We start from the raw sequence: 16,194 nt of genomic DNA on the forward strand, positions 1-16,194 counted from the left end.
ATTAAAGAATTTTTAGACACTATTTTTAAGCCAATAACTGTAGTCTGCACCGTTCCAAGAAAGATAATGTATATTACTTTCTACCCTTCACTAATAATTCTGTCCCACACAAACTTAAATTATTGTTACTCTTGAGCCATCTGTACCCATATGTTGAGTTCAGATTTGTTTTTAATAACCTTATTACAATCGGAAGACTGTTTCGCTTTAAAGACACCTTCCCGGAGTTGATGCGTACCAGCATAGTTTACATAGTTGAATTGTTCTATATGTATTTTTGAGACTGTGGGATGTATCCCAAGCGCCTACTTAAGGTGCGCATCGACTCTCATAGGGGTGTCAGCCATCGTACATGCTTACTTTTCAGCAAAAAAGAAAAGAAGGCCATTATACTTCATGACATACCCTGCCACCATCACGTACAATACAGTGATTCTCAAATGCTCGGACAAACAATAAACAGCCATTCGCTTCCCTTTTTAGAGCCCCTCCATATTAAACAACAACACTCACCCACACTCAATGGCCAAACCACCTCTGTTCCACAGTTCATTGCAAAGCTTTTCTTTCTCTCTCTCTCTCTTTTACCCACACCACTTCACGCTCTTTCATTCACAGTATTCTAACTCGCCCAGTTGTCATTTAACTATAAAATGAACAGTGGTTCTCCAGTATTTTATGCTACATTATCATTATTTTTATTTATGATTATTCATGAAAAAAAAATAATAATGTCGGTAATGTTACCACGTCTTCTGGTTATTCTGTTCGACCTTGACTTGAAGTTTTCTAGAAACGAAAATTTACCAAGTTTTAATATATATATATATATATATATATATATATATATATATATACACATATAAATATATATATTAATATATATTAATCTATATATATAATATATATTATATACATATATGAAGATATATTATTCCGAGGGAGAGTGAGCTGGATATTAAAGGACATTTGTAGCTTAATGCTTGTAAATGCATCACGGTGATGTGATAAAATCAATTATATATATATATATATATATATATATATATATATATATATATATATATATATTATCTATATATATACAATTGTAATGGCCAATTATCGAAATTTTCACATTTTTTTGGATACGCTTTTCACTATAAAGCCTTAGATCCAAATGCAAGATATATGAAATTATTCTGATGCCCGGTAGCGGGAATGAAACCCACATTTGGCACTAAAGCTTTGTAGTGACAAGCGTATTCAAAAAGTGTGAAGAATTTGAGGACTTAAGAAAGTACTGTTGCTATTACAGTTACATATGCATCTGGTAAAAAGTAACCACTAAATAATCTATATATATATATATATATATATATATATATATATATCTATATATAATATATATATATAATATACACACACATATATATATATATATATATATATATATATATATATACTATATATATATATATATATATATATATATATATATATATATATATATATATATATATATATATATATATATATATATATATATATATATATTCAACAGGCGGAGGTTTCTCTAAACCCAACAATACAATGAAAGCAGGGGGAGCACACCAACAGGTCAAGAAACTCATATTTATTAGGTTGCAACGTTTCGAAGCCAACCAGCAGGCCTCATTTTCAAGCTACCAAGTAACAATATCTAATTAGTAAACAATTATAATTACGTTATTAAAATAACACTATAAAATATACTATATATATATATATATATATATATATATATATAAAACTCACACACACACACTAAAATATATATATATATATATATATATATATATATATATTATATATATATTTATAGATCTCTCAAAAACCAGTAGGAAATAATGAAACGCAGTAGTACCTAGCGCTTTCACGTATTCTTGATACTTCTCATCAGGGTACGATTGTAAGAATGAAAAACGGCTTCGAAATTTCGAATGTGCGACTAGCCAAATTACTGTGTAATTTAGGAAAAAATTTCATGACTGTCTATTGATGATTTCAACATTTGTAAGAGTGAATCAAACAAAAACTTCTTCCAGTTTTCTTCTGAAGATGGAAAAAGAAACCCACAAAATTACTAAGTATAACTTGTTTATTTACAAGCAAACAAGTTATACTTTGTAATTTTGTGGGTTTCTTTTTCCATTTGTAAGGGCACTGTTTATGGTGCATGTTCTTTTAAGTGTTATTCTAATGTTCCTGGAGGGTTTTTAAAGGTGTACTGAAAATTTAAAAAAGACGAAACGTTACACATTGCAAAAGCAGATAAATCAAATGCTCTTGTGTTAATAAATAAAGAAGACTATGTCAATAAGATGTTAGTTTTGTTAAGTGATCAAGAAAAGTATTCAGTTTGAACCATAATCCACTACAGAAAGTTGATAGCAGTTTAAATAAAAAAAATACAAACTTAAAACATTGTTAAGGGGAAAAGAAGATTTAATTAAGAAGTTTTGTATTCTATGCTCATCGTTGCTCTATATTTACGGATATATTAAATCTCACAAACAAAATAACCCTGTAACCTACGACTTATTATTGGTTCTGTTAGGTCATCAACTTATGACTTGTCAAAGCGGCTTGTCAGGGAATTGTCACCCTTTTTTGGGGAAAAATGTAGGGGTTTTCAGTTAAGATACTGTGGATTTTGTGATCCGTCTCAGAAGCTGTAACATTAATTGCGATTTTAAAATGATTAGCTTTGATGTAATTTCCCTATTCACTAAAGTTCCAGTTGACAGCCTGATAACATTTTTAGGCGATGAATTGGTTAAGCATGAATTTTCTCTGCCATCTGACACCATCTTAGAGCGACTGCAACTGCGTAATAAGGAATGAAAAACTACTTTCAATGGTAATTTCCATGACCATATGTTTGGTATGACGATCCGGAACCCTTTGTCGCCGCTTTTAAGCAACATTTACACGGAGTTTTCCGAAAAGAAACTTTTATCAAATATTTTACTGATGAATGTCCTTTGGGTAAGGTATGTCGAAGACATATTTTGTGTATGGCCACTGTGTGAGGATGTGAACAGATTTTTAACTAGATTAAATGAGGAAGAAAAAGGATTCCATTTTAACATTTTCTAGATGTAAATGTACAAAGCCACAGTAATAGATTCAACTGTTCATTTTTTTTGGAAACCTAGAAATGTACTACGTTCTTATATTCACTTGTACTCCAATCATCATTTGAAAGTTAATCTGTATTTTTTGTTCAGTGCTTTTAAGAGTATCAAGAACTTGTCCTGAATTTTTAGAAGACGAGATTATAAAGATTTATGAGATTGCTTTCAAATTGAAGTACCCGACATTTTAAGTTGATGTTACTTTAAGAAATGCTAAGAGAACATTATATGCATATGGCTATGCACAAACTTTTGATCATTGTAATTGGCTGGTTTTACCTTTTGACTGAAAGTTTCTTTCCTTGCAAAATGTTTTTTAAAGTCTTTAATATTAATGTTGTTTATAGTAACATTCAGTTTGTGAGAACAATTTTGATAAAGAACTCTCCCTATTTACAAACAGGTTGCATGTACGAAATTCCATGTAGAGATTGTAATAGAAAAAATACAATTATTGGTGAAAGCGGTAAACTGTTGGCATCAAAATTAAATCAACACAGATATTGTGGAAGTATAGGAAATACATCGAGTGCCCTCTTTCTACTAATGAACATTTTGATCATGCAATGAACTGGAAAAATTCAAAGGGAATTTCATTTTTATAGAGATATTATTAAAAGAAACATTACAAAATCTAGCATGATAAAACATAAGTCAAGTAGTGTTTTTAATATTATCAACGGACAATAATAACTGGCTTACAAAGTGTATTGTTGACAACTTAGTAACTATGTAATAGACTGCTTGGTATTTTCATTTCTATTCGTAGTAGCTTACAAGTACAATTCTTGGCTGTGGACCATTTGTTCTTGGATAGGCTTTTTGGTTGTTGTGTAATTTACTTTTGCTTTTGTTTTCATGTTTACCTTTGAAATTTTGAAGCTGTTTTTCATTCTTATATTATACTCTGATGAGGTGTATCAAGAATACAGAAAACGCTAGGTACTACTCCTGTGTTTCATATACAATCTTCGCGTGTTACTTGTGATCATATAATATGATCGTATGATATATATATGGCGAACTTAAAGTTATAGCAGACATCGACCAAAGCATGAGAATTTTTGGAGGTTCGGTACGATATGCAATGGATTTGTAGCCAAATCTTGTTTTCCACCTTTCCTCTTTCTGAGTTTCATTTTCATTCGCTGTTTGCTTAGTAAGCTACGTTGATGTTGAAAACAATAAAATTTAAACAACAAGAAGTCAAGCTGAATTATGTAATTTGAAAACGGAACTGCATAAAGAGAAGATAATGCAGTGTTCATTAAGACTTTACAGCAAGAAATTTAGGGCAGATCAAAGATGCACAATGAATTCCTCTTTTAGGTTAATATTTCCTATTACGGTTAATAACCTGATTATCCCTAATAAGAAATATTGGCATAAAAGAGGAATTAATTGCGTATCTTTGTTCCGCCCCAAATTTCTTGCAATGAAGTCTAATGAACGCTGCATTATCTTCTCTTCATGCAGTTCCGTTTTCAAAATATAGCATTCAGCTTGACTTCTTCTTGTTTTAATTTTATTGTTTTCAACATCAACGTAGCTTACTAAGCACACAGCGAATGAAGATGAAACTCGAAAAGAGGAAAGGTGGAAAACAAGAATTGGCTGCAAATCCATTGCATTCCATCGTACCGAACCTCCAAATATTTTCATGATTTGGTCGATGTCTGCTATGATTTCAAATTCTCCTTTACTGAGTTTTAATATTTTCAAATGGTGCGTTGTAACCTGCTCTTGGTAAGTCGGCAAAGTTCACACTTCGTTGGTAAAGCTGTCATGAGAATTCTAACCTGTTGGTAGTCATTGTGAAAACTGATATCAGCGAGAAGTTTGAGTCATCGAACTCTCAGTGTGTCTTGATTCCAAAACTTTGTTATGTTCATTTGACTGCAGGTTCATTGTCAATGTTAAAGGAATATTCGCACTTAAACTGCAACCATTATCTGTTGTAGTATTTCTCTGGAGACGAATATATGTGTACAAATGGACTACTAACTCCAGGGTAGTCAGTTGCATAAAAATGAAGAAAGTTTGATGAAAATAACCGTGGCAAATCGATCTTTATCAACGCAGGTTACTAAAATTGCTGAGCATATGTGATTAAAGCTCTCGTGATAAAGGCATACATTAATGCTTTACACAGTCAAGCGCTGTGAATTTGTCAAGCCCTCGTGTTTATACTGCTAGCTGTAAATGTCAATCAAGAGGAGCGCTGTTCATCATTTGAACGCAGTAGATTTGCTTAACCCATGGCTGAAATTTACTTTCTCTTTTGTCAGTACGTTACCATTTGGTGTTTCCTTTAATTTATATTTAAGTTTCAGTTTTTGTTTTTCGGTTTCTTATGGCATTTTTGTTTTGTTTTTATTTTACTTCAGTTTTTCTTGCTATTCTGATTTCTAATCTGGTGTAACTTTTGATATAGTGTATTTTTTCGTGTTATCCTATGTAGTATATATTCTCCGCAGTCTCTCTCTGCTATTGAGAGAATAAGACAAGTGGCACAGTGAACACAAGAAGAGCCATAAATAGTCCCAGTTTTGTAAATGACTATGAGTGACCACATAGGTAATTACCTCAATTAAATTTATATATGTATATATATATATATTATATATATATATATATATATATATATATATATACATTGTGAAAAATAATCTCTCCCACGCCGTATGATAAGTCAAAGATCCTGCTGTAATTAAAATTAAATTTATCCTTTTGCTGTTGTATAATACACTGTGGACAAACTCGCCCCTACAACCTTTCCCTAATCACTGTTTTGGGAGACACTACTTTAATCCTTTTTCCTTGTTCGAGCTGACTGCTGACAAACCTTTAATTCCACGCATGGATACAGGAGAAATGCTAATACTCGCCCGAGGCAAGCCAGCTGATGGATAAGCTAAGGATCAACCATATGTGCACCACCACCTTGGACTTTGGGCCACAATGTCGCCATGCCGAGGCGAGATGCCCACTACCGCCATCTGGACGTAAGACCCTCTTAACAAAAGGCTTCAAATTAGTAGGCTCGGTCTTAGAATTTGTTGGACCCTTATCCAGGACTCATGTCCCCCAATCCCCTTGCTTTTGAACTGTTCCATCTTAAGCATGTGGCTACTGTAGGCCTAGCATGTTTTTGTAGTGAGTTAATTCACTTACAGCCCCTGCCATCATTGGCCTCCTGAAGTAAGAGGAACTCTCCTGACAACCATAAAGTGGCAGATATTAAGGTTTGAGTCAGTCACTTCGCTGTTAGTCTATTACTGTTTTTTCTGTTTCCTCTTCGTTTTGCAATATACCTACAGTGAGAACTGTGTTGCCTTTTTATTTGTGCTGATTTAAGCTGCAAAGCATTTAAGTGAAGTGTAATGTAATTTGTTAAATTGCAAATTACCAAAGTCGCATTCACGTCCAGGCATCCTCCGTGCAACTCCTTGATTCCTTAATCAGACGTCTCATTCCAGGGAAGTAATCATAGCGGTTTTCGATTATAGTTTAGGAGTTAGTCAACTGTATTTTCTGTGCATGCATTAGCTTGTGTGCAATATTGGCTTCCCCACTACACCCTCTTTTTACGGTGCCCTTTGAAGCAAACGCCTACTGGGTTCCCTTCAGGATAACCCCAGGCATTGCTTCTTCCATCTTGTAGTGAGGGACTGTTTTATTTTGTTCCAGTTATGCTATCCATTCTTGTGATATGATTTTCTATTGTAAATATAATTAGTTAAATTCATGCCAGAGTTTACCTAATCACTCCCCTTTTGAAGCAGGCCTTCAGTCGTTTTTAAATTGAATATCTTTTTGCCTGACCTCAAGGCCAGAGTCTGATATTTTGCATTATCCAATGTAAGTTGCGTGGATCTTCTTCAGTTTAATCCACTGATTAATGTAGATTCCCCAGGTATATCTAATTCACACACACACACACATATATATAAACATATCTAACAGAAGTTTTCAAGGAAACACGTTTAATTACATTCATTCAAAAGCCGACGTTTCACTTCACATGCTGCATTTTCAAGAATGAGAGAGGGTATCTATTTTATTTCCTGTTGGACTGTTCCATGATGGGATCACGATCCTGACTAATTATTGAAAAAGAAATAGCTTTTCAGTCACTATTTTTTCTTTCATAGAGATCTCAGTAAGCTCTTAGTCTTACATTGAGTGATTCTCCTCCATCACATACCACTCCCAGACTACAGCTGTATGCAAAATTTTACCAGACCACTGAGCTGATTAACAACTCTCCTAGGGCTGGCCCGAAGGATAAGATATTTTTACGTGGCTAGGAACCTATTGGTCACCCAGCAACGGGACCTACAGCTTATTGTGGGATCCGAACATAAGAAACCATGCCTTGAAAATGTATCATGTGAAGTGAAACGTCGGCTTTTTAATGAACGTAATGTAATCAAATCGCTCCTGCCCTCTGATACACACACACACACACACACATATATATATATATATATATATATATATATATATATATAAATATATATATACATATATATATATGTCTGTTTTGCTTATGAAGGTTAGTCTGTGAGAAATAGACATAAACAGTGCATTGTCGATATTGCTCATTTGGCAAAAGTAAGATGAGCTCTACCCTGATATTGGTAGTGAAATTTACATACATCAAAATAAGCCTAAGCGCTGAAAAAAAAAAACGTTGCTTTTTGTCTGTAATAATCTTTTTATTCTAAAAGCTTTGAAATCTGATAAAATCGTCCATTATATTACCATAACGCCGACACAAAGTTCTTGGAAACTCGTACTCACTTAACGACCGTCTGCTGTCGACGGTTTCCTGGTCTCCATTGACAGCTGTGGAGAAGCAGAAGGTCAAAAGCAGAACAACGATGGATGTGACAGCGGACGGCATTCCGAGTCACCCTGACAAAGGCAGCTCTCCCAATGACTTGACTGGACCTTTGTCGTACCCTCAGTGTTGGGATTTGTCCTCTCTCTCTCACTCAACATGCGCCGTGAAGGTCATCAACGGCGCATGTGTTAATAAATGAAAGCTTACGTAGAATAATAAAACCTACGGACTGCAGTTGACGGATTTTGCTGACCTTCAGTTATTCCCTCGCTAAACTTCGTCAGATTTATGATAGGTTTATTTATACACGCGCATAAATGACTATATATTTTTTCCCGCGAGTAATCTTATCGCCTTTAGCCTTTTATCTAAGACGGGAATAAGAACATAGGTCTTAGACAGAAGTAGTTCTATCGAAGACGCGTTAGCGCGCTTTGCTCTGTATATCAATACACACACAAACACACATATAAATAAATAAATATATATATATATATATATATATATAAATATATACAAATATATATATATATATCCAAATTGACGTCACATTTTTATATATATACATATATATAAAAATGCACATGTACACACATAAATACGTACACATATACACATACACAAAATAGGGCGTTGGTTCAGGAACCTCATCCCAAAATACCTGATGAGAAACAGGTAGATCAGTATATATAAATAGTTAGGAATATGCAGACGCTAGGTACTATGTCGTACCTCTAAGTAAATGGGGATGTAATCCACAATGATGTAAAATCCTTCTGTAGTTATATGAAATATATATTTTTTGTAAAGTGAATTAAAGCTTTCGACCATCATTTCAGTGAACAAGAAAGCCTTAATTTGCTTTACAAGAAATATACAATTTATATAACTACATAAGGATTTTACATCATTGTATATTATATCCCCAGTTAGGAATATTGTCAGTACTACACTTGTGCATTTAACGTTATTTCTAATATTTAAGAATTCCTAATAATTTTTTGCCGGTATATAAACTGAAATAAAATATGGCTTTGTGATTCATCTTTTTTCGATTGCGTGATGTCCCTGGGAAGGAAATGTCGGTGATTTGTTCTAGGGAGCAAAACTTGTGACCACACCATGAGCCGTAGTGCTGGATGGAGCTATAGCAGTAGTAGTACTATAGTAGATTCATATCAACCGTGCATCTGATGTCTAGGCAACTCCCTTACGACGCTCCTGATTGGCTGTTAATAAGCCAGTCACAGGGCTGGAAGTTCTCAGTCTCTCTCGAGAGTTCACATGAGTAGGATCTATGTCTTTCAAAAGTACCCCACAGGAGAGGTGGAACATACATCATGCCTATGTGAACTGTCGAGAGACTGAGAGTTTCCAGCCCTGTGATTGGCTTATCAACAGCCAATCAGGAGCGTCGTAAGGGACTGGCGTAGACATCAAATGCACGGTTGATGTGAATCTACTATAGTAGTGGCTGCTTTGATTGGTGGTATGAAATAACTGACAAACTGTTTGCAATAATTCCCCTGTTACCTGATGTTCATGGCTTCGGCTGGTTGCGTCGATGAAGTACTTGAAATTATAGTGGAAAATGACGAAGAAACAAGTCAAGAATACGCTTTACTCATAAAAAACTGTTCCCTGGCTACCAAGTGAAATTAGGAGAATCTACGACCGAAAAAGACCTTGCACAAAGTTCTTTAATTGTATACGAGTAAAAAAGTCAAGTACTGCACGCAATGACCGAATGCATCTGCATTCTTAATTCGGGCACGCAACAAGGCAGTCAAACACTTACAATTGATAGCAGCAATCAGGTCATATCTGAGTTAATTAAAAGGCAGCAGAGTCCTTCAGATATAATTGAGAGAAGACTATCAAGTGAATCACGGTCTCTGCAACGTTCAAGGAAAGCTTTCGTTAGACCGCTTTTGCCCGGAAGAGTCTGGTTTGCGCTTTTCCGGTCCTTCTTCTGAACGCTCAAATATGCAGAGAATGCCACCGGCGGTACTTTATGTTAATCGATAGGATAGCACGCTGTCACGATTCTAGCCTTAAAATGAAGAAAATGCATTGATGTCACTATGCCCCTACACCCTGCCATACAGAAATCCACAGTGAAATATAGATGCTTATAATATATATATATATATATATATATATACTATATATATATATATATATATATATCTATATCTATCTATCTATATATATATATATATATATATATATATATACTATATATATATATATATATATATATAACGTGTAAGATTTTCGCTCCGAGTGAGCTTATATATATAGTGTGTATATATATATATATATATATATATATATATATATATATATATATATAACATTTAAGATTTTCGCTCCTAGTGAGCTTAAGTTTAATAATAAACAGGACAGTGAGAAGACTGGAAATCATTTCTTCTTTTAATTTACACCAACATTTCGGGAATCCTTTCCCATCTGCAGGGCTATAAATAGAATTAATTTTTACAATATTAAAAAGTATGCTAAAATAAGCTTATAATTATGAGAAATCTAGTTTTGCAATATAACAGTCGTTAACTAAAAGTAAAAGAAAGACTGCAAAGCGACTTTATGCTAAGAGTAAATTAAAACAATAAAGGACTTAGGGAAATAACAGATAGAAAGCAAATATATATATATATATAAAGGAAAGCGTTTTGTCGGACTTACTGTTAAGAGGTTTGGCTGTTAACCGATAATGAACAGAATAGTCAAACTCTGACTACCCGGTTCATCTTTAAAGGCCATAGTGAAGAGAGAGAGAGAGAATAGAGAGAGAGAGAGAGATAGAGAGAGAGAGAGAGAGAGAGAGAGAGAGATGTGAGTAACAGTCATTTAGGCAATATGTAACCGTGTGGAAGTAGTTTGGTTGTTTAAGGAACGAGACAGTTTCTGGGTGTAAAGAGAAGGAGCGAAAGGTAATCAGTAGTTAGATAGAGTGTTTTGAAATTATTATACATGATGACAGTTTAACATGAGTTTGAATGGTTCCTTATGGCCGAAAATTATTTTTTATCTTAAAATGCAGCCAGTGCGAGAACCAACACCTCTATGGGAATCGATGTGGACTTTCATTAAGCGACGGGTAGATCCGACGTCGTCATTTCCAAAATTACACTGGTTTGAGTCTTAACTTTTTTTAGCCACTGCGCTTTGACATTCAAGCTGAATTCAGTAAAGAAACTGTTATTCAGAGCCTATTTATTCCCTCTTTTCAGATTGGAATAGTAGTTTTCCCAATGAAATGTCCATCCTCAAAGTATTTTTTAAGAATAACTGTTATCCTTCTGACCTCTTTGATAGAAGTGTGATAAAGATTTTAAACAATATTTATCAGCCGAGTTTATTGTGTCCTCAAGTTCGGGAGAAATTAATGTATTTTTCATTGCCATGTGTAAAAATTGTAACCATTAGGCATGAAATGACAATAGCCCAAAGCACTTTTGTACCCATGTGCTAATTTCAAGTTTGCGTTCAATAACCGTTAATAACAGGCAGACTTCGAACAAAGACGTCATTCTAGAGTTGATGCGTCCTTTCGTTGTGTACCTACAAGTCTTCTTGTCCAAAATGTAATTTTGGAAATGACGACGTCGGATCTACCCGTCGCTCATTGAAAGTCCGCATCGATTCCCATAGAGGTGTCAGTTATCGCACCGGCTGCATTTTAAGATAAAAAGAATTTTCGGCCATAAGGAACCATTCAAACTCGCGTAAAACTGACTTATTGTACGATCATTTTAAAATACTCTGTCAAACTATCGATTGCCTTTCGCTCCTTCTCTTAGAACAGTGTTTCCCAACCTTTTCCAATCCTAGCACCCCCCGTTGTCATGTCTAAGCAGTCCAGCACCCCCTAACTATCTTAATTATTAATATCGTATTACTAGGTAACTAGAAGGATAAATGAATGTGAAGTGTACTGCTTGATCAATTTTATTTTGTTCATTCCTTAAAACTAACACAAAATACCAATATTGTTTATAAAAGAAATAAAAAAAAAAATGAGAAAAAATGAAATTGCATGGATTTAAATATGTACAACTGGGTAATCAATCATACTGTACATACATTAATGTGATTTTTGCTGTTGCTTATATGCAACTAGTTTCTCAATTCGAGGCTTTGTGTTGGCCAGAGCCACCCTCATATCATGAACCAACCCAATTTGAAGTCGGTTCCGGGCAGTTGTTTTGATTTGGAGCATGGTGGAGAAAGCCTTTTCACAGAGGTAGGTAGTTGGAAATGGGATGATCGTTTCCAGCGCTGCCTTTGCTAATCCAGGGTCTGCTATCAACTGATCACACCAGAAACCTGACAGCGGTAGTGTGCGAAATTTTGTTTGACAACCCTGGTTCACCTGCAGATCAATAAGCTCCTCCTTTAGGTTATCATCATCATCCATATCTGCCAAGAAGGGCTGCTGTATCGATTCTGGAAATGAATGATCCATGGGAAAGTATTGTGCCATAGTGGTCTCTAGGAGTGAGAGGCGAGCAACAATATTTTCTACAATCATTGGCTGGATTGTCTTTTCTGCATGTTTTTCATCTAGGATAGGAAAGCTTCCCACATTTCCTCCCTGGATTCGACGCTTCCACAGTGATATTTTCCTTCTTGAAGGCTTCTACCTTCTCTGTACAATCAGTATTATTAGCAAACATGCCTTGCATGGACAAGTTTAGATCATTCAGATGACCGAAAATGTCTGCCAGGTAGGAGAGGGAGAGAATGAAAATTTCGTCCTCAAAATTTTCAGCAAAATCACTCTGATACTCTCGGAGAAATACTGCAATCTTATCAGCGAGCTCTGCAATAGGTGTCAGCATTTTTCCACGGGAGAGCCATCGCACTTCAGTGTGGAAGAGAAGCACCTGATGTTCACTTCCCATCTCCTCACAAAATAACTTGAACACTCTGTGGTTTAAAGCACGTCCCCGGATATAATTGACAATTTTAACACAGACGGACAGAACTTCTTTGAAATGAGATGGCAATGTCTTTACCGCCAAAGCATGGCGATGGAGTACACAGTGCTTCGTAATGATATCTGGTACCCTCTCCTTCACTAGAGCAGCAAATCCAGACTTATTCCCCAGCATGGCTGGGGCACCATCTGTGCAGACTGATCCTACCTTCTCCCACTTGATCTGATGCTAAACTAGTGAAAGGAGATCTGATTACTCTATTTTAAGGTATTTTTACCTAAAGTTGAAACCCTGCATGTGGTGTGTATGTTCCAAATGTGTGTATACATTGAAAACTTGTAAAGAGTAAACGTGTGTGTGTGTACCCTACATACTGATGGCTAACTTCGTTTTATTATTATTATTATTATTCAATTCTTGCACACTTATACTTCTTACTTTTGACCAGAAACTATCACGGAAAAGGTCGACATATTCATTTCAGATAAAGAATCAATATAAAACAACCAGTTAACTGTAATATATCTAATTCAGGAAAAATAATAAGCGAAATGACAACATGCACACAGATTCAAAACATAGCCTACCCACGTGCTGCGAAGCCACTCGCCTCTGATACCAGGGTTCCAAGATTTTAGTCTTTCGTATTGAAAAACGTCATCACTTCTTTTACAGATAATAATATGAAGCGACACATTGGGGAGAGAGAGAGAGAGAATACTTTCCAATGGACTTACCAGTATTACTGGAAATCAAAGATAGTCTTAGATATGCCGACAAAACTCAAATATGTAGGAGCTGTACTGCTCTGTTGCACTGCTACTGAATAACTACAGTGGTACTGTCTGGCTGCCACTGGTCCCACAGTCTCGCCGCTCTCATGTCAGATACAAATAAGTACCGAACGTGTACTGCAGAACTGGTCACGCCTTGTTAGGAAATGATATTTTACCGTCATGTGTGTATCGCTTCCCAGCACCCCCAATAATTGATTTCAGCACCCCCAGGGGGTGCTAGCACCCCAGGTTGGGAAACGCTGTCTTAGAAACTCTGCATAAACTGTCTACTTCCTTAAACAACCAAACTACTTCTACACCGTTACATATTGCCTAACTGCCTATTAGGTTATTACTCACATCTCTCTCTCTCTCTCTCTCTGTTTTTTTTTTCTCTTTCTCTGACATCGCCTTTGACTCTTCTGTTCTCCATCACTAGTTAACAGCCAAACCTCTCAACAATTAGTCCGACAAAAATCTTTCATTTTTAATTTTTTTCATTTTATATATATATTATTATATATTATCTAAAATTATATATCATATTATATATATATATATATATATATATATAATTATATTAGATTATATATATATAAATGAAAAAAAATTAAAAATGAAAGATTTTTGTCGGACTAATTGTTGAGAGGTTTGGCTGTTAACTAGTGATGGAGAACAGAAGAGTCAAAGGCGATGTCAGAGAAAGAGAAAAAAAAAAACAGAGAGATCTAGTTTTGTAATAACAGTCGTTACACTGACAGTAAAAGAATGACTGCAAAGCGACTTTAAGCTTAAGGTAAATTAAAACTATACATAACTCAGTGAAATTACTGATAAAAAAGCAAATATGTGTAATATGTCTGTGTGTATATATATGTATGTATATATATATATATATAGATATATATATATATATATATATCTATATATAATTATCATATTATATATATATATATACATACATATATATTACAACACATACATATTGTTACACATATTTGCTTTTTTATCAGTAATTTCACTGAGTTATGTATAGTTTTAATTTACCTTAAGCTTAAAGTCGCTTTGCAGTCATTCTTTTACTGTCAGTGTAACGACTGTTATTACAAAACTAGATTTCTTAAGGTAGATTATTAGCTTATTTTAGCATACGTTTTAATGATGTAAAATGATTTTTGGTATATATATATATATATATATATATATATATATATATATATATATGTATATATATATATTCCCCATTTTGCCATTCAGTAACGTAAATTTCAATAAAGAAACAGGCACAATGCACGCCTTTATCTCTCTCTCTCTCTCTCTCTGCGAGTTTCCGGTCTGCATTTTCATTTTTCATTTTCTTTCTGCCGCCTGCCCGCTCTTTACAGAAAACGATCCGCCGGCCTTCAGAATCCGAAAATTAATCCGAAGCCGCCGGATGGCAAACAGAAGCTAATAGAAGGAGTCAACAAGAGAAACTCACCAATTAAGGGCTTGCTCGAAGAGCAAAGCCTGTGCCAGCTTAATCTTCAATAACAACAGCAACAAACTCACTCTCAGTCCAGGTCAGACCTCCCTCCAGAACGCAAGTTATAGTGCCTTGGATCCGCGGGGCTCACCCCTTGTCCCTGCCCTTGCGTTCACATGCAGCTTTATCAGGACCATACCTTTCGACATTGAAGTGGATCCCCTTCCTTCTCGGCTCCTAATACGAAGCGGAACCGGAAATCAAGACGTTAAAGTACAGGGTTTAGTTGGCAGTCACTTTTGTCTCTTTCTGTATTTATTTCTCTTATTTTCTATTTCTTTGCTTCTGCGATCGTTCATAGTGACTTCTTATCATCTCCCCATAGCTGGGTTCTTGATCTATAAAGCTAATCTGATTTATGCACTGTAGTTCCCTTGCCTGTTATTTAATAGTGCTCATGAATGAACTCCCGGCATTAGGAGTGCTAAGAAACTTTACTAAGGGAGAACGTAATTCGTTGTCTGTTTCACACACTCTCATGCAATACAATAACGTTCTGTGAAGTAATTCAGTCATTTCGTCCCCTTTGAGGGAATTCTGAGAACATAGGATTTATAGCAAAGCAAGTCTGAATATTTAGCGGCATCACCTCACATGTTCAATACTTTGTATGCCTCACACGTGTTTATAGAGCAATAACGTATTCCAGATATCCTGCCACCTTCATGCCTGCTGTGAGATGATGATGATGATAGATTAAGCCAGCTTAGCATGACGGATGAAGGATTTTCCTCTGGAACATACCATTTGGCTCAATTTAACAACTGGGCCAGAAAGGAAAAGTTTTAGTGAGAGATAAAGTATTATAGAAGCAAGTCCCAGTAAGTAGGAGAGCGTGGGAAGGAAAGGATAAATTTAGAGTTGAAGAAAAAGTTAGGGATTCAAAGTTCCCTTGAGATGTGATGAATGATGCAATGAATGG

General features: G+C 35.1%; 4 protein-coding genes across 4 annotated transcripts in view; 1 reads left to right on the forward strand and 3 right to left on the reverse strand.

Annotated features, from left to right (window-relative positions):
* LOC135205563 (glutamate receptor U1-like) overlaps positions 1-8,113 on the reverse strand; it is a 54,691-nt gene extending 46,578 nt beyond the window's left edge. Inside the window, 1 exon segment of the mRNA XM_064236330.1 lies at positions 7,965-8,113. Coding sequence (XP_064092400.1) covers positions 7,965-8,067 — 103 coding nt within the window. The 5' untranslated portion in view covers positions 8,068-8,113.
* Positions 1-16,194, forward strand: part of LOC135205562 (uncharacterized) — a 68,346-nt gene that overhangs the window by 29,248 nt on the left and 22,904 nt on the right. The window lies entirely within an intron of this gene.
* Positions 12,116-12,514, reverse strand: LOC135202679 (protein FAM200C-like). Its single transcript, XM_064232167.1, has one exon. It carries the CDS (start codon positions 12,512-12,514, stop codon positions 12,116-12,118), a length of 399 nt encoding a protein of 132 aa, XP_064088237.1.
* LOC135202685 (protein FAM200C-like) lies at positions 12,591-13,145 on the reverse strand. Its single transcript, XM_064232173.1, has one exon. It carries the CDS (start codon positions 13,143-13,145, stop codon positions 12,591-12,593), a length of 555 nt encoding a protein of 184 aa, XP_064088243.1.

Source organism: Macrobrachium nipponense, chromosome 24 (assembly GCF_015104395.2).
Source record: "Macrobrachium nipponense isolate FS-2020 chromosome 24, ASM1510439v2, whole genome shotgun sequence".
NCBI lineage: Eukaryota > Metazoa > Arthropoda > Malacostraca > Decapoda > Palaemonidae > Macrobrachium > Macrobrachium nipponense.